At 34.4% G+C, this 19,315-nt stretch overlaps 1 protein-coding gene across 2 annotated transcripts in view; it reads left to right on the top strand.

Annotated features, from left to right (window-relative positions):
* Positions 1 to 19,315, top strand: part of ITGAV (integrin subunit alpha V) — an 87,802-nt gene that overhangs the window by 36,068 nt on the left and 32,419 nt on the right. For both annotated transcript variants that reach the window (XM_059928288.1, XM_059928286.1), the window contains exons 4-12: positions 501 to 615; positions 5,803 to 5,864; positions 7,853 to 7,898; positions 10,465 to 10,590; positions 11,458 to 11,502; positions 12,266 to 12,309; positions 12,397 to 12,453; positions 15,035 to 15,087; positions 15,491 to 15,693. In XM_059928288.1, coding sequence (XP_059784271.1) covers positions 501 to 615; positions 5,803 to 5,864; positions 7,853 to 7,898; positions 10,465 to 10,590; positions 11,458 to 11,502; positions 12,266 to 12,309; positions 12,397 to 12,453; positions 15,035 to 15,087; positions 15,491 to 15,693 — 751 coding nt within the window. The remainder of the gene's footprint in view (positions 1 to 500; positions 616 to 5,802; positions 5,865 to 7,852; positions 7,899 to 10,464; positions 10,591 to 11,457; positions 11,503 to 12,265; positions 12,310 to 12,396; positions 12,454 to 15,034; positions 15,088 to 15,490; positions 15,694 to 19,315) is intronic.

Here is a 19,315-nt window from a genome sequence, read left to right on the forward strand (position 1 = left end):
AAACATGCATTCTACCACTTTTACATGGTGTTGAAGTCTATAACTCTGAAAGCAAAAAGGTCATAGTTTATTTGGAAAGTCAATAAAATAAGCACTGCAAATTCTTTTACTCTCTTCTTACTTGATAAATTATTTGCTTTATAACTTAGGGATATATTCTACACACATGAGAGTGTTATTTAGTTAAAATATTGATTTGGTCTGTGCCCTTCAGTTTAGCACCTAATGTCATCAAGAAAGGTGCTACTCAAAATAATGATTTTGCTATTTTGAAAAAAAAAAAACCTAGACTACAAATATGGCCTTTAGAAGCATATGAGAAGAGTACTTTAAAAATCTTTATCCACTACTGTGATAAGGAATTTAAGGTAAAGGATAGGTTTGATTAATTTTTAGAAATGCTTATAAAGGGATATTGTAATCTGAGGTAGTATAGATTATACGAAACACTAATTTTTTTCAGAGAACTTTTATGCATGGACTACCCCCTTTGATTTCAGGCCTGTGCCCCACTGTACCACTGGAGGACTGAAATGAAACAGGAGAGAGAGCCTGTTGGAACATGCTTTCTTCAGGATGGTACAAAGACTGTTGAGTACGCTCCATGCAGATCAAGTATGTATAGGAAGTTGACCAGCTTTTACAAAGAGGGTTGGGGAGCCTAGGCTGTTAAAAAAGTGTGTGGGTGTGTGTGTATGTGTGTTAAAATTTGTAGACATACGGTGCTGTTTGATGACAGCAAAATGAAGGCAATTTTATTAATGTAAAGAAATTTCGAATATGCAGTCAACAGGCTTATCTTTCTCCCTAAGAACTAGTTTTCATCTTCCTTGGTCAGTAATGATTAATATTTGATTTTGGAAATCTGCATTTTTTAGTCACTATTAGTCAAAAGGTGCTCACTTGAGCTTCTCTAACAGAGATGCAGACCCCACAGCTAACGATTCTGATTCAGCAGGTCTGGGTCAGGCCTAGCTACCTTCATTTTTAACAGACTGTACAAGGTAATTCTGATGGATACCAAAATGTGAGAACTGCAGCTCTATATTAGTAATGATGTTAAAAGTAAAAAAAAATTGTCATAAGGAGCTAGAGTTTTTATAGGAAGGTGAAACATTGGGCTCAGGAGTCGGAGTCTGAATTTCCTTGCTTTTAATCAGTCTCTTTGTCAGTCTGTTGACTAAGCTCACTCCTCTTGATCTAAAAGATCTCACCCTGTTCTCTAATATTATTTGAAATTTCCAATGAAATTTATATTGTGACTAAAGATGATTTTGAGCACTTGTAATTCTGATTATGCTTTTCCAAACTCTGTATACTTTTTCCTTCTTGGAGATTGCAGTCCTTTTGCTTCTCCACTATTGTTGAATTGGCTACCACTCCAGATCCTCTTTATATCAGAAACATAAAAATAGCTTCTTGAAATGCAGTGTGGTGTTTATACCTGGAGCACTTTTTAGGCCATTACTTTTTCTGTTCCACTGGTCACCAGGTAGTGTAGTAGAGAGAATTAATAACAAAAGTACAACGTGTAAGACTCTTATTGCTAGACTTTTTTTCCATATTAGGCAACTTGTGACACCAAAGGATCTATTTAGTCTTCAAAATTCTAAGCAGTTGAACCTCTGAGAAATTGCAAATGATTTCATTAAACACTTATTTCTTAGCCCACTGCCTTGGCCCTACTTGTTGTAAGTGGGAGGTAAACATGAAAAGAATGATACGTACCCATAACCAGTTTATTAGAGTAGGTCAGAAAGCACACCCTGCGAGAACGGAGGAGGTGGGCAGCTTTATCCTTAGTGTCTGACTACACCACCTTCTGTTGGTGTTTTGGTCATAGTACTGTTGTCTTTGGTGGCATGTGGAAAATGGGAGGACTAAATTTGTGTTTTTAATTTCTGTATTGCAAAAATGTTCCTATGGTGAGAAGATAATTTCGTAGCTCTGAAGGATGAGCAAACCCTTGTGTGCCAGGCTTGTAACCTATTGTTTATGTGATAGACACACCTGTAAAATCACCTTTATTCTCTTCTGATACATGAGGGAACTGAGATCCAGACAATTGAAGTCATTTTTTTCCTACATCTTATGGTAGTGAGTGATCTAGTGAGGATTTTAACCCAGGTCTGTCTTATTCCAAAGGAATCTTTTCCCTGTATTACTAACAATAGAAAATGTTTTCCATTTCTATTTCCTCTGTATTAAGCACAACTTTTCTACAGAGAATACTGCTTTCACAAGTGCAGGTTTGGATAATTCCTGATGTAAGACGACAAGAACCCTTCTGAAAACAAGCATTCTAATGATGATCCCTTGAGGATATACTGCCATGTTCAGCTAATATTTTTCATCATTTTGCCTCTTCAGTAATGACCAGTTCTCTTCTTAACATGTATTTAAAGGATTAAGACTGCGTGATGTAGCTGCTCATAATGCTTTCACTTATTTGGTTTAAGCACAGACATTTAAACCTTATTTTCTGAAGTATTTAACATCCCAATCAGATCAGCACACTATGGCTTGTGAGTCTGTTTTTGTAAATAAAGTTTTATTGGGACATAGCCACACCCATTTGTTTACATGTTATCTATAAAGGGAGAGTTGAGTCCTTGCCACAGAGACTGTATAACCCCTAAGCCTAAAACATTTATTACCTGGCCCTTTACAGAAGATGTTTGCTGATCCCCGATCTCAATAGTAATACCTCAAATATTAGAAAAAGCAGAGAGAACAATCTTAAAAAAATCAAAGTGAATGCCTTTCTTCCTAATAAGCTGGCTTTTGATATCTCTTGATCATTGTATGTACTTCAGGGCTCAACCTTTGATGTATTAAGCTACCTGCAGGCCCAAAGTACAAGGGGCAACCTGCCCAGAGAAGAACACTCAAGAGTGGGAATCTCAGAACTTGGGTTATATTCTTGCACTCTGCCAACAACCTGTATATCTATAGTCATGGGTGATTCATCACTGGTAAAACGCTGATTTAGGCAAAAGACTTCAGAGATGCAATTTTAGTATTTTATGTCTTCTTCATACTTCAATAAGTTGTGTAACCCAATGGCTGATTTTACACAAGGCTGCCAGTTTTGTAGGGCTACATTGCCAACTTCTTGATAACTGCTTGTTTTGGTGGTGGTAGTTTGTGGGTTTTGTTGTTCATTTGTTTGTTGTTTGCTTTTTTTTTTTAACACCTTTATTGGAGTATAATTGCTTTACAATGGTGTGTTAGTTTCTGCTTTATAACAAAGTGAATCAGCTATACTTATACATATATCCCCATCTCTCCTCCCTCTTGCGTCTCCCTCCCACCCTCCCTATCCCTCTAGGTGGTCACAAAGCACTGAGATGATCTCCCTATGCTATGCAGCTGCTTCCCACTAGCTATCTATTTTACATTTGGTAGTATATATAAGTCCATGCCACTCTCTCACTTTGTCTCAGCTTACCCTTAACCCTCCCCGTGTCCTCAAGTCCATTCTCTACGTCTGTGTCTTAATTCCTGTCCTGCCCCTAGGTTCTTCATAACCAATTTTTTTTTTTTTTAGATTCCATATATATGTGTTAGCATACGGTATTTGTTTTTCTCTTTCTGACTTACTTCACTCTGTATGACAGACTCTAGGTCCATTCACCTCATGCTTTTGTTTTTATGGAACGTCACGCTCTAGAAAAACTTACCTTATTACTGTTTATGTTTGCTTTTGGATTCTCATTACTGTATCTATGACCATTCTTGGCATTATACAATAGGCTAAATGTCTTTCTGTTCTAAAAGTGCCTGAACCACAAATCATATGATTTAAATACTCTTTCATCTCCATGCTCAGACTGAGTCTTTGTTCTTTCTGTCTACTTTCTGATGATAATGTTATTTGGACATAGATTTTTCTCAGTTGTGATTTCTAGTTTGTTTTTTCTTCCCCTTGATGGTTGTTTAGGGAATTATAAATGCACTGCTGGCTAGAGATAGTGCTGCCTAGTGGTGTAGACACTCCTCACCTCAGATCCATGCTCTTTTATTTACTAGGTGGTTTACCATAGTCAAGTTCCTTAATTTCTGTGAGCCTCAGTTTCCTTATATGTAAATTGTGACTAATAATAGTATCTCTCATAGAATTGCTGTATAGATTTTAAAAGATTTTAAATGCTTTAGTACGGTACTGGGCTCACAGTAAGGGCTTAATAAACATTAGCTGCTCTTACTATCATAACCAATAACATTATTTATAATATTGTCAGGCTTAACAAATAGCAGAAGTATTAATTGTCCATAGAAATAAAAACAAAAGCCTTCACTGAAATAGATTATAGTCAACATAAAATTCTTTACATTCGCACTGTTTAATAGGTACCTGTTAAAATTTTAAAGGACGGTCATGTTTCTAGCTGGATGTTTTGGGAAACCAAATAAAGTAGATAATTGTACGGTATGATAATCCAAAAAGGATGTCTTTATAAATAGCTTGAAATAGTTCCCCAGATGCAACTCGAATAAAGGAAATAAACGGCTGACTTGAGGTCAGAGCAGAATTCCTTAGTATGATTCACTAGACACTGGAAGCCCCAGCCCTGCATTTTCCCATTGCCTCTTGGTTAGAAAAATTTACATTGGGGTAGCATTATACTCTTGAGGCTATTTTCTAAAAAAAATTCTAAATTTAGATATTAAGTGTGTAATCTTGGGGCAGTTCCCAGGTTTTAAAATGGGTTCAAAATTTTAGATGGGAGTATTTGACAAAAATTCTTGCAAGTTGTCCTCATGACTGAAAGTAGATATTTTTGGTTCCTGTATTTGGGTGGCAAATACAGGAGTACTATAGCAAAATTCTTTAGATATTGTGACATTGACTACAAGAATTCCTTGATGACTGAAGAGCAGCTGTTTTTCATTGTTACTTATTATCCTCAAAATAAAACAAGGACGAGTCTTCAGGCTCACTGTTCCTTCTAGGTACAGTATTACTCATGATTAGAGTTAATTATTATTGGCCAATTTAATAATTGAGTAAATTATTATTGGCCAACTTAATAATTGAGTATAAAGGAGTAAAACAACTGAGTCTGTTATCATTTGGAGAATACTTAAAAGTGTCATGTTTAAAAAAGTTGACTTTCTAAATGTGTTGTGAGAGTAGTTTTCATATTTTGCTCGTTGCAGAATATTAAATTAGGGTCTGGCCATCTCCCAAAATTCTGAACTACTTTTTTTCAGGTTTGTTGTTGTTGTTGGATGTAAATGTATGTATAGGAAATGTATGTATCAGGAATGTAGGTATCTCCTTATAAGTATTCATTAATAACTTAGTGAAGACCTAGCAACTGTAGGAGAATAATAGTAAGAAATAGAAATTTCAGATTGGAGTTTTTAACTCATAGATTACAACTCATCTTTGTTTTATGAAATCCAAGTATGAGTCATAACCAGTAATTATTAAAAAATGGAATGAAATATAATGTGTGTATGTTGGGTTGTGTGGGCTATGATATAAACTATAATCTTGTTGTGGGTTGTGGTTAAAAATAAAAAGTTTGAAATCCACCATCTTAGGTTATCTTTCTGTCCCCTGCTGACTGGTCCAGGTACTTTCATCTCTCTCTGTTGCCATTTCTGATTAATGGGTGCTGATAAACATGCATACTAACTTTTTTAGAATGTGTTAACTCATTAAGTGCCTGAGTGAATGAACACTCTCATAGACTAGTACATTATCTTACAGTTACAGTGATATCAGATTTTTCTCATGTTTTGTGTTGTTTGTTTTGGGGTTTGTGTATATTTCCAATCTTTTTATTTTAGAAAATATTGATGCTGATGGACAGGGATTTTGTCAAGGAGGATTCAGCATTGATTTTACTAAAGTAAGTTCTCATTTAAGACTGAATGAGATTCAGATCTACCTTATTATGTAAGCCATGGTTAAAAATTAACTGGTTAATACTTCAGATTCTCTATAACTGTTACCTGTTTTATGAAAACAGCTAATTAAAATGACCCATGCATTTTGATATCCGTTGCTTTATATTATTCTCTCCCTAGGAGACATTGCTTATTTGAAATAGATATCAAAATGGAATGGAAGACAGTAGAAAATCTCCTGAGTAGAAGATAGATAGCTGTTATGACTTAATATTAGAATTTCCAGTTGGATAAATTTATGGACTATTAAACCTTTCTATTTTTGACTGAAATTGAGTTTTTGTAAAAGCTAACAATGGGAGCTTTCTTACAAAATCAGAGTTTAGTTACATAAAAGTTGAAAAACATGCTTATTTGCCATCTATTATGTGCCTACAGGCAACAAGTAAAGTTGAAGCAATTTAATTATTGTAAGAAATCTCATATACAGGACTCTATGTATTTTTAACTAAGCTGATATGCTCTCTAAAATTGATAGTTTTTAATCTATTTTTTAAAAATAAGAATTCCATTTATATTTTCAAAGGAAATTTTTCTTAAGTACTTTTCTTTATGTAATTTTCTTTTGTGTGTGTGTGGTTTTTTTTTGTGGGATATATGAACATTTTGAATATCAAACTGAGACTATTAATTACTCCTAGAGAAGTCTCAAAAATACATTGCTTGGTTAAAAGTAGGGCTTCCTTAGAAAGCTTAATATGGCTTTCTTAGAAAATGAAAGCAGAAGTGCCTTAAATTTATTAAAACAACAGAAACTATAATCATGATTCAGAAAAACTAATAAAGCATTTTCTTATTTTTTTAAATTTGTATTTTATCTCTATTAAAATTTTTTTTCTAGATTAGGTACTGATAATTATAGTTGACTCTCCTTATTAAGTAATTGATTTTAATTCACTCAATTTGAAATTCATAATTCAAAACTTATTCATAATTACTTATAATTTAAAATTTAAGGAAGCAAAACAAAGAGAGGTAAAGTATATTAATGCATATTAGGTTTCAACTCATATGATGTGTTCTCAAATAGGTGTTGTATTAAAGCAAAAAGTGTCCTTATTTTCTGTACTTATGCCAGTACAACTATAACCCCAGAAATATTCCCATACTATGAACAGTCATTGCTATATCAACTGTTTGCTTTCTTCAACTCATTTCTGAAAAATGGTGTCATTTTAAAGCAGACAACTTAGAAATATCTTTTACATAGCCATGGCCAGAGATTGTTGAAAGCTTGAAAGGCTATATGTCCATTTAGAGAGAGAAAAATTTTCTCTTACCTCCAGCAAGAGGAAATTTTAAAAATATTATGTTCAAACACTAACTACCTTGAATTAGATACTTATAATTTGTTACAGATGTAAGAAATGCTAGTCAAGTATAATTTGTATATATAATATACCCTGAAAAATTTACCCTCTAACCTCACTCTTGTTTAGATATGCAAGACACTAAAATTTTTCCTTTAGCTGAAAAATTTTTAATGATTATTAGAAAGGAAATTTGCCTATGTAGTCACAAATGTAATATACAGAATTAAGGAGTGACTTTTTTTCTTACTGTAACCAATAATACTTTGCTGATGGCACTTCATACCAAGTGTGTTGAGCAGCCAAGATCTACGAATCTATATGTATATATATGTTTGTATCTTTTCACATATTAAGGGAATATATTATAAGTTTCCTTTTTGATATTTATTGTATTGTGTTTTAGAAAAAGTATAGTGAAAATTACTGAATTAGATGAGTTTAGAACTTATGATTTTGTTTGCTTTAATATATACATGTTTAATATATGCATATATTTGCATATATATGTCATATATACATATATACTTGTATATGTAGTTTTTATGTTTATTACATTGCTCTCCATTTTTAAAGCTACCTGTTTTAAAATATGTATCTTTTTGTTTGATTTAATCTAGGCTGACAGAGTACTTCTTGGTGGTCCTGGTAGCTTTTATTGGCAAGGTAGGTTAATCTTTTAAAAATTACCCAATAATGACTGTGTTTCAGACTCATCTGGCTTATCATGTGCCTATGAGACTTTTCAAATTGTTTTAAACAAAGAAATGGAAAAATAAAATTTAAATGTATAATCACTATCTGTATACAATTTTTTTAAAAAGGACTATAACATCATATAAGGTGTATGTAAAATATATAAATATATAACATAATATATAATATATATTATATATATATTCCTAGTAGAAAATAAACTGAATATTTTAAAAGTAAATTATAAAGTAAATTTATAAAATAATTTAAAATAATTTATTTTTATTGTTTATGATATGTACTTTTTCATCTCTGTACTTTAGAGGAAATGATGTAATTAAGCATTAGGAAGTGTGTGGAACTGATTTGTAATAGGTAAATTGTGGCCTTCCAAAAGCTCATGGTTTTAAACTTAATTTGAATTTGTACATTAAAATATTTAAATAGTTATTTTCTCATTAATCACTGACATCAAGAATGATTTCTTTGTGTTTGGGGAGTTTTTAAAATAGAGGATCTTACTAAGTTTCAAAAGAATATATTAAACTGGCATTGACGATTGATGTAAAGATAAAACACTACATTCTTTACTCATTTTCGGAGGACTAATAAAATTACCATTTGAACAAATGTATAACAGATCATTATTTGCTGACAGTTTGAAAATAGGTAACTATATCTGCTTATTTTCTTAGTTTATGATTCATTTATCATTAGAGACACATTTATTTAGTCAATATAGTCACATGTTTATTTTCTGCTAAAAAGTGCCATTTACCAGATTCTGTTATTCAAGCATTGTCAATATTTGGAAGAACTGGAAAATCTATGACTATATTGATTTGCAAGTACTTTCTGATTCTGAATTTTACTTCTGTATTCTGCACTCTGCTTTCTTTACTTGCTTCCTTGTAGGAAAACCTGTGCTTTTGCTTTATAGAAAGGGAAACTAAAGAAAGAGATTTGCTGAAGGAAAACAGGATGGAAGGAAAATAAGAAGGAATGAGAAATGGGAATAAGTGAAAAATTGGAAGGGATGGCAAAGGAGAAAAAGAAAAATCAGGCAAAGAGGATCAGTATGAGAAACATACTAAAACTGAAAAATTTGAATTTCTATGAATTGTACCTCTATTGGAAAATGAAATGACTTAGGAAAATTATACTTGAGTTTTACAGTTTTACGGTAAAAATTAAAATAGCAGTTCTGATTCTGTGTAAGAAAATAGATATTAATGCTTTCTAGTTAGCTATAAAACATGGATTTATTTTTCTTCCTCACTGCTAGGTATGTCATTCAGTGGAAGGGAGGGAAGTATCTGACGAGCATGTGGGGGAACCAAAGATAGATTTTGTGATTCTCAGTCAGGACTCCTTGTTAACTCTGCCTTTTTAAGAGACACAGCTGTGAACATGTTTAAATGACTTGTTCTTTTAATACCTTGAGTATGCACAATGTATGCATTCCTGTTTATTATAAATTAGGACAGATACTATTAATATTATGTTCACTAGAGATTTATTATAAATGGTATATGATATGTAACTGAAAACTCAGTGACTGGGCGGAGAATATTTTGTTTTAATAAGATTAAAATCAGCACGTTTCACCTTGAATAGGTAAGATATTAGGATGAATTTTTCCATAGATCTCAGAATTGTCTCTGTAAGAATAGGGAAAATGATAATGGTGGTTTATTCCAAAGACATGGTAAATTTTCCTGTGTTCTTTGATTCAAGAAATATTTAATGAATCCCTCCTATGTGTTAGGTACTGTTTAGGCACAGAGGGTAAAGTAGTGACCCAGGCAGAAAGTGTTTCTGCCCTACAAACGCAGCTTATGTGACTGGAAAAATTGGAACAAGATTAATATCTTTAGCTATTATGATTTTCTTTCTGAAATAGCAGAAATGAGATTATTTTTCATATGTTATGGAGGTGGCATTTGATAAATCAAACAACCTTTCTTGGGGCAGGGAGGCAGTCGATTTTTATGTAGTTGTCTGGATTTCTTGTGTACTTAATAACTTAAGGTTGGGAAGAAAAGTGAACTCACTCATTCAGGCTGCTTTCATAAAAGTGTCCAAATAACTTGTTAAAAAAATCAGTTTAACAAATAATTATGAAGGTAAAAGTAATTATTTCAGTAGATTTTTCAAGTTCTAATTTGAAATTTGGTTTGGAAACAATCCTTGATTTTATGATTCCATTTATTTAACATTGATTTTTTTTTTTAGTGAATTAAAACAAATTCTGCATTTTTAAATTTTTGTTTTTTAGCAGAGACTAATTTTAAGTACTAGCTTGAATAGAAATAATTGTGACTTAAAAAAATAATCAAATTTCAGATTTAGTATTATGAAGAAGAGTTATTTAAGGCTAATAATTAGAAAGACGTATCTAATCTATTTTCTTTCATGCAGGTGCTATCCATCATCTGCGTCATAATGTTCCCATTAGAAACTTGTCATTTATTTTATATATTTTTTTCAGGTCCACACATTTCAAATTATAATTTATTTTATATATTTATTTCAGGTCAGCTCATTTCAGATCAAGTAGCAGAAATTGTATCTAAATATGACCCCAAAGTTTATAGCATCCAGTATAATAACCAGTTAGCAACTCGGACCGCACAAGCTATTTTTGATGACAGTTATTTGGGTAGGTAAAATCAAAATATGGATTCATTTTCTGGTGTTGTGGTGGATTTGTCCTGTATTTACATATGCTGCTTTCAGTAGGAAAATCTTTTATGTGAAATAGATGAAGATTTTTTAAAATATAAGGAACGTATTTGTTATGAGTACTTAGGTTATATTGTATGTCAGCAACTGAAATTTAAGAGCATGGTTATTAACACAATGATAATAATAATAGATAACCTTTAAGATATGCTTGGTCCATTCTGGGCATTGTTCTAAGTGCTTACTTGTATTAACTCATTTAATCCTCACAACAGGTCTATGAAAGTGTACTACTGTTTTACTCCCATTTTATAGATAAAGAAACAGGCACAGAGAGGCAAAATAATTTGCCTGAAGCCCCTCACTTGTAACTTGCTTTTTCTGAGATTCCAGCCCAGGCAGTCTGACTCCTGAACTTTCATTCACTATGTTAAACTACAGTTTTGGTTTAGGATTTATTAACTTTTGTTCTCTCTTTAACTTTCTCATATTCATTAAACCAAATATACATGACAGAACTAATATTTTGCTGGTTGAGAAAACCTGTTATTTGTTGCTTCTTTATGATGAATGCAAACTTACCCTGTTTTTAACTGACTCCTTTGCAAAGTTGATAAAACAGGTTTATATTTCTAACAGAGATATACTATTTAAGTATTTAACTCCATTATTTTCTTTGAGATACATTTATCACACACATATGAATCTATTACTCCTAGAGGACAAAATATTACATAATTAAAGGAAATTACTTGAAGATATTTTCCAGGAAAGCTTAGTCAGCAAGTACGCTGAAGATAACCAGTCCTGCCCTGATGGTGTCTTACCTTTGGTTCCCCTTTAGGTTACTCAGTGGCCGTCGGAGATTTCAACGGTGATGGCATAGATGGTATGATGCACTTGAACTATATTTAATCCTCTTTAAAAAAATTAGACTAAGCATTTGAAACAAGTGGCATAGAAAAATTTCGGCAATTAAAGAGCTTTGAAATTGAGCTTGGTCTCTGGTAAACTTTCTCTAGCAGCCAAGGGGGCTGAGGGCCTCGGTGACCTCTTGTCTGCTCCTTTCCAGCCCCCAGCACTTCGGTTATTTCTTCAGCTCCTTCCTTCTTGATTTCAGCAGATTCAGTTCTCTTGGAGAGGCATAGTTTAATAGTTTCTTCTTTCTTCAGGCCCGTAATTTGTAACCTTCCAAGCTCTGTCAGTAAGGCTGTTACCCCATCCTCTCTCTGTCTGTTATCTTCAGAGCTCAATCTGGGGATCCTAGACTCGACCTGATTTTGATCACATTTCTGTGCCACTGCCACCTCTACCCTGTTTCACTTTGCTCTGAATTATCTTTCATTACTGTATGTTTAGCTTTTCTTCATTCTTAAGCCCTTTTCTCTTGTCTCTTCTCTTTCACAAGACTGTGAATACCTCGAGGGCACACATGTATTTATTTGAGGCTCTCAAGAATCTTTCCATGTTTCATAAAGATTTGATTTTGTGGTTAAAAAATGCTGGGGTCATTTATTATGGAGTACCAAGTTTTTAAAATCTCTTACTCATTGTCTACTGAAATAACACTTAAAGCTTTCTGATATAACCACTTATTCCTGCAGTTGCCAATACTGGCCTTAAAAATGAGTAATTAAGTTTTTTCTTTTCAGACTTTGTTTCAGGAGTTCCAAGAGCAGCGAGGACTTTGGGAATGGTAGGAAAGTTAAAAGGTGTTTTCTAAAAATATCTGGGTTGTTTTATATTTTACTCTATTTCATATGCTTTTGTTTTTCCTGCACAGGTTTATATTTATGATGGGAAAAATATGTCCTCCTTACACAATTTTACTGGTGAACAGGTATGCTTTTAAAGTGTTGTGTTTTGTTTTGTTCTTTTTTCTCCCTTAACATTTTAACACCAGCACTTCCTAATGTCTTTAAAACTTTTCTTGGTAATATTCTGATGGTTTAATATTCAGTATATAGTAACTGTTTAATATTTGATATTATAGATATAAAATAAGCTTTAAATATTTCTCCTTTGTTTTAACCAAAGTGATTTGTTTAAGTAAAGACTTTTGTAATTGCCCTAATAGCTGCTTTATTTTTTTAAAGGAAATGCAGAATCAAATTGCACACACACAAAACCAAAAAATTCCTTTTTCCTTGCTGATGACATTAAATTCTCTTTTAAAGAATGATCTATGCTTTTAAATTTTATTAGCTGTAAAACAAAGCATGGCCCAGATGTGTTTACTATAGATATTACAAGTAAACTTCATTTGTGCTACAAGAAATAAAACATTCTTCAGTTAAAAATTAGTACTAGACATTCTCTACAATAATATCCTGTACTGTATTCTGTATCATGCTATTGCGCACTTAATAGACTATAGTATAGTGTAAATGTAAATTTTATATGTATGGGAAACCAAAAAATTTGTGTGACTCACTTTATTAGGCTATTTGATTTGTTGTGGTGGTCTGGAACTGAACCCGCAATATCTCTGAGGTACGCCTGTAATGATAAAGGAAAAATTAATCAATAGGTAGAGAAAAAACGTCTCCTAGTTTGCAGATCTGGGATTTAAGCCCACTTCTTGTTCAGTTGACTCTGTTGGGCTTTGTGAGAGGATTGATAGGATGGGAAACTAGACTGGAGGTCCCCAGTAACCTCTTCCCGTTTGTGTGGTGGTCAGGGATGACACCTGCAGTTGACAGCCATTAGGCTTGTGGCAGGGGTGGCTGTCACTTTGTGCTGTTGTGACTTCTTCACCTTAAGCAGCTTCTCCTGTCAGATGCCCACATGTGTCTCTGGATCTTGTTGTACTTGATCCTTGATGCTTTCTCTGTTCTTCCTTAGCTCTTTTGTGGGGGGAAGCATGGGCTTTGCATTAGGACAGACCTGGGCTCTCACTACTCACTACTACATTGGGCAAGGTGTTTTCCACTGTAAATCTGGTGGCTCATGTATAAAAATAGGGATACTGGTAACCTGCTCATGGGGTTGTGGTGAGAATCAAAGGAAAATATTTTAGTGATAATACCCAGGCCAAGACTTGTCTCAGTAAATGCCATCCTTTCTTTACAGTTTCAGGTCTGATGCCCTGAAAGACCAAGGCCCAAGAACAGTATTCTGTTAAATTCCAGTCAGCACTTCATCATGGTGCCCCAAATACAATGCACTTTATTACCTTGTGATTGAACACAGATTGCACTTTTCATTTTCTCAATTACACTGTATAAATTCAAAATAGATTAACGTATTTATCTCCCATATCATTCCCTCCTGATAGCTCAGCTAATCAAATTTTGGAAGCTTTGCTAACTTTACTTTTTTTGGTTTGTTGACTCATCCTTCATTTTAGTTCATCTTTAATCTGTCACCTGTCCTAGTTTTGTTTTGTATGTCGGAGTCTCTTTAGAACTTTCCTTTTTCACATGTATTTCCAGCCAGGCTGCTCTGTCTGTGATGGCCAGCAGTCTCCTGTGGTGGGGAGAGGACATTCTTTCTCCCTCCGCAAAACAAGCCCATGATAAAACCAAGTACATTTGTACTGTGTGTAATTCAAAAGCAAAACCACTGGCACATAGTTGATTGAGATGTGAAACAAAAATGAATTCCAGTCTCTATCTTTTTTTTATAAATTTATTTATTTTATTTTTAGCTGTGTTGGGTCTTCGTTTCTGTGCGAGGGCTTTCCCTAGTTGTGGCGAGCGGGGGCCGCTCTTCATCACGGTGCGCGGGGCCTCTCACTGTCGCGGCTTCTCTTGTTGTGGAGCACAGGCTCCAGACGCACAGGCTCAGTTATTGTGGCTCACGGGCCCAGTTGCTCTGTGGCATGTGGGATCTTCCCAGACCAGGGCTCGAACCCGTGTCCCCTGCATTGGCAGGCAGATTCTCAACCACTGCGCCACCAGGGAAGCCCTCCAGTCTCTATCTTTCCGAACAGTAATTTCTTTAGAGTTGTAGTGGTTTCACATAGGAAGAACCATTTATGACCTATTAATAATTATTATTATTTTTACTGCATAGGCATCATGTATAACTTCTTGGGTTCAATTGAAACGTCTGTTTGTGACTGTCTCTCTTTCTGGTAGTGTGTTTGTCTGGCGTGCTTTGGGTAAGTGGAGAGGAAGGGAGACAGTAGGTGGGGCCTTGGAAGGAGGCTTGATTGTACTTGGACTTAAATGGCATGTGCTGAAGACACCGAAATGATATACATGGGCTATGTCTTGCCAGTAAATCTAGGAAAGTATACAAGCCTCATTAACTGATTGTCATTGTTTTGGTAGGATAAACAAAAGAAGAAATTTAGATTGAAGCACTATATGCAGAGAAAAAAATAACCCTTTCTATTTGATAAATATACAACAAATATTAATTGTCTAAACTAGTTGGATGAAATGTAAACATTTCATTTTCATCTTATTATCCAGATGGCTGCATATTTTGGATTTTCTGTCGCTGCCACTGACATTAATGGGGATGAGTAAGTTTAAAAAAATGTTTCCAGAAACAGTTTTCCTCTGTGTTTATGAACGCTTTACTAAAACTAAACATTTTTTCTTCTGTTTCTCTGTCCCCTTCCTGCTAATCTTTCTATTTAAGGAACCAATTTGAAGCAACCTTAATCACGAATACTAGAAAACCTTTATGTTGTTAATAATTTCTTTCAATAGCTTTTATAATATGAAGGAATAAAGTAACTTTATGAATTACTCATAGTTTCTTAAAAGAGCTGAAGGAAGGTTTGAATTAGAAATGATCATTTCAAATGTGGCTATATGAACTGTAGAAAGAGGAAAACTTGAGTTTTAATAAGAAAGGAAATGATTATTAGTAGTCACATGGAATTTGATCTTGCTTTTGGTGAAAAAGATTATGTTTTTTAGTTACGCAGACGTATTTATTGGAGCGCCTCTCTTCATGGATCGTGGTTCTGATGGCAAACTCCAGGAGGTGGGGCAGGTCTCAGTGTCTCTGCAAAGAGCTTCGGGAGACTTCCAGACAACCAAACTGAATGGGTTTGAGGTCTTTGCAAGGTTCGGCAGTGCCATAGCCCCTTTGGGAGATCTGGACCAGGACGGCTTCAATGGTAAGGTCAAAGTTTATAACAGCTGTGTGTCCTGATTTTCTGTGTCCACCTGGAAAAGTCCTGTACCCCACCCGTAGAAGTTCACATGAGCAAACCTTCCTGGAAAGAAGGATTTGAGTGACACACCAGGTTCAATGACAAGTTGCTCGTTTTCCTTAAAAATCAGAGCAAAATTTTCAAAAATTGATTCTCATGAGTTATTATTCATGCAGCCTCAAATTAGAGCGTCAGAGTGGTTAATTTTTTAAAAAATTTTTATTGGCGTATAGTTGATTTACAATGTTGTGTTAATTTCTGCTGTACAGCAAAGTGAATCAGTTATACATATACATATATGCACTCTTTTTTAGATTCTTTTCCCATATAGGTCATTACAGAGTATTGAGTAGAGTTCCCTGTGCTATATAGTAGGTCCTTATTAGTTATCTGTTATATATATATAGTAGTGTGTATGTGTCAATCCCAATCTACCAGTTTATCAAAGTGGTTCATTTTAGAAAGGAGCTTGCATTCCCAGGGAGCCCAGTGTGAGCTGGTGATTTTCTGTGTCTCTGTCCTGCTTAGCGGCAGTGCCCTCTGCTGTCCATTTGGCTACAAGTGTAAAAAATGCCCCCAGGCATATTGTCAAGGCAATGCTGACCCTAATGCATCCCTCAAAGGTATGATTTGCCACTAATATTTTATTGTTGTGGCTGTCCAGAATATTCTGAGGGAGGTTATATCTCCCTTCATGGGGACAAGTAAAAAGGTATAAGCTCAGTGTTTTATAATAGTCCCATTTAAAAATTTAATTAATAGCTGTAGATATCTTTAAAAATCAAAGTTGGCTTCTACTATAGAGTGAAATATAGATTACAAATTACAGAGTTTTTTTTAAAAAAAGAATACTGCTAAAAACCTTTCTAGAGGTCACAAGATGAAGAATTGAACTGTTGGTTTGTTTGTATAATCAACAATATATAGGAATATGCCCCTGAAAATGTAAAGAAAGTTATAAATTAAGATGAAAGCTTCAAAAATGCAGATGACTCTCAAATCTCCCAATTAGTAGTAGAAAAGGGAAATGTTTGTTTGGCCTCAAGACCCCACTCCTGCCTTGTGGGTAGTTTTATGTCATACTAGAAGTGTCATCTCTCACCCTAGAAGTTTTCATTGTTAGTGAAAAACTACTCAAGGGGACATTTTGCTTCCTAAAATAGTCTTAAAGATTTTTTACCACCAAGAGAACTTAACATGAATCAGTTGGAATTCTGGTATAAAGTTCAACATAGAACTGTAAAAGAATACTATACAACAGACCAAATCATTACTTATTGATAACAAAGACTACCTAGAAAACACAGGGCCAGATTCGAGGTTCTACCTTGAACACATTTGAGTTCTTCGCTATAGCTGGGCCTGTCTCCAGGTGCTTTGGTAGAGCCTGGATGTGTTTGCTGTCACCTTGTCTTGAGGATATTCCACACACTTTAAAGAATGTTTCTTTAATATCATGATCCAGACAACATCTCATCCTGTTTTCCCTATTTCTATTAAAATGTATTATCTGTGAACACAAAAATTATAAGCAATGACAGCTAAAAAATATCGAAGTTTTACAACGATTTTACAAAGAGATTTTACGTTTAGAGATAGATACCATAGAGGATGATTTTATTCTCCCCAAGTGTCTCCTGGGGTCTTATTGTCCCGAAGAGTAGATTGTGAATGACAGTGTCTTCAGGAGAAAATGATCTGAGCTGTTATTTATGTAACTATATTTATATAGTTTATATGTGTATATATATGTATTTGTAGTTTATATGTATATATAGTTTATATATACATATAATGAAGTATTAGTTGTAACCTGGATCTTTTCCTTGTTCAGACCTGATGACATTGACTCTTTGTTATGTCTTTGCTGCTGTTTTCCTCCCTTTCCACTTACACCCACTGGAAAAACCCTAGGTATCATCAAGAGGGTTGCCGAAAACAAAACAATAAAATTATGTTCCACAATTATGTGGAGTTTTTGTCAATATTTCTCCAGAAAGGCAGAGGGAAAAAACACAGAAAAGAGAAACTAAAATGATCAAAGGAAGAGACTGATGACATGAAAAAGTAGGGCTCTCCAGACTAGACAGATACCAGCCAAGAGAAAAGATGATTAGAATGTACAAAATAATGAAAGGTTTAGAAAAGGTAAGGAGAATTTTTTAAAACCATCTCTCAAGAGTAGAGCCATATTCTGTTGGAAAATTGTATTTTAATAAAAACTTTCTTAATGCACATGTCAATTTAGAAGTTATATTTATCTTTTGAAACTTAAAAAAAGATAAAGAAGGACTCTTACATAATTTAAATACTACTTTTTATTTAAGGATAACAAATTCTTAGTTGGCGCTTACTGCAGGCCAAGCACTGTTTTAAGTGCTAAAAATGAGAGGATAAATTAGAGCCCATCCATGTCCTTAAGGAATTTAGCATCAGTAGGAGCAAGTTTAATGTGAACAAGTAAACACTAGAATGTAGTCATCACAGTGTTTGAGATATTCTTGGGCATAATGGTCTTAAAGAAAAGATGAGTGACCAAGGTGTCTTTGATATCTCAGGGGTTGCAGCATTGAGCGGGCTGAAAACATTTTGGGTATATTAAGTAAATTGAGTCAGTTTGGAATGGCTGGTACATAGGGGCTGTCATAGGCAAGATGGACACATCCTTGCTCTCATGAAATTATGTTTTGTGGAGGAGCCACAGAGTAAACACATAAAGGGGAAATTCAGATAGTGATAAAGGCTGTGGGTTTAAACAAAAAAAGGCAAGGTAACATGATAGAGAGTACCTAGATGGAGAGGGGAGAGTGCATTGCCCCATAGGATGGCCAGGGAAGACCTCTCTGACAAGATGACATTTGAACTGTGATTTGGACAAACAGAAGGAGCAAAGCTTGATAAGCTCTGGAGCAAGAACTGTTGAGGCAGAGGGAACAGCAAGTATAAATCCAGAGCTGGGGACTAGCTTGTTGAGTTTAAGAAACAGAGAAAAGGGCCAGGATTGTTAGGAAGAGTGAGTGAGAGTAGAATTGGGGTTGGGAGTGGGGTGGTGAATGGACAAACCAGGTAACACGTAAATGCTTTGGGAAATAAGGATTTTAAGAAGGAAGATAACATGATATTAACATTTGGCAGTTTTGAAGAGAATGGATTATAGGGGCAAGAGTAGAAGTGGGAGGCCACTTAGGCTGCTTTAGGGGTCCAGGCAAAGAATGAGAATGGCTTGTCCAGGGTGGGACCAGCAAAGATAGAGGGAAGTGGACATAATTATTTATAATATATTCTAGAGTTAGGAAAGGTCATAGTGACTGTTTCGTGTACTGTTTTGTTTTTAAAGCATTTCAAACTTTTTATTTGTTTATTTCATTTCAGTATAAGTTGAGCAAGATAGAGGTGAAATCATAACTTTCAACTTTCTGAGTCAGGTTGACTTCTCAAAAAAAACCTGAAAACCATGCCCAACTAAATTAACTAGAATTTTAAGAGCTAGAATGAACCTTAGATGAATCTTTTTACATGTCCCTTCCCCTCTATTTTAAGGATGAGGCATTTGAGGTCCAGAAAGGTTAAGTGATTTGTCCAAGGT

This window comes from Balaenoptera ricei, chromosome 7 (assembly GCF_028023285.1).
Source record: "Balaenoptera ricei isolate mBalRic1 chromosome 7, mBalRic1.hap2, whole genome shotgun sequence".
Taxonomy (NCBI): domain Eukaryota; kingdom Metazoa; phylum Chordata; class Mammalia; order Artiodactyla; family Balaenopteridae; genus Balaenoptera; species Balaenoptera ricei.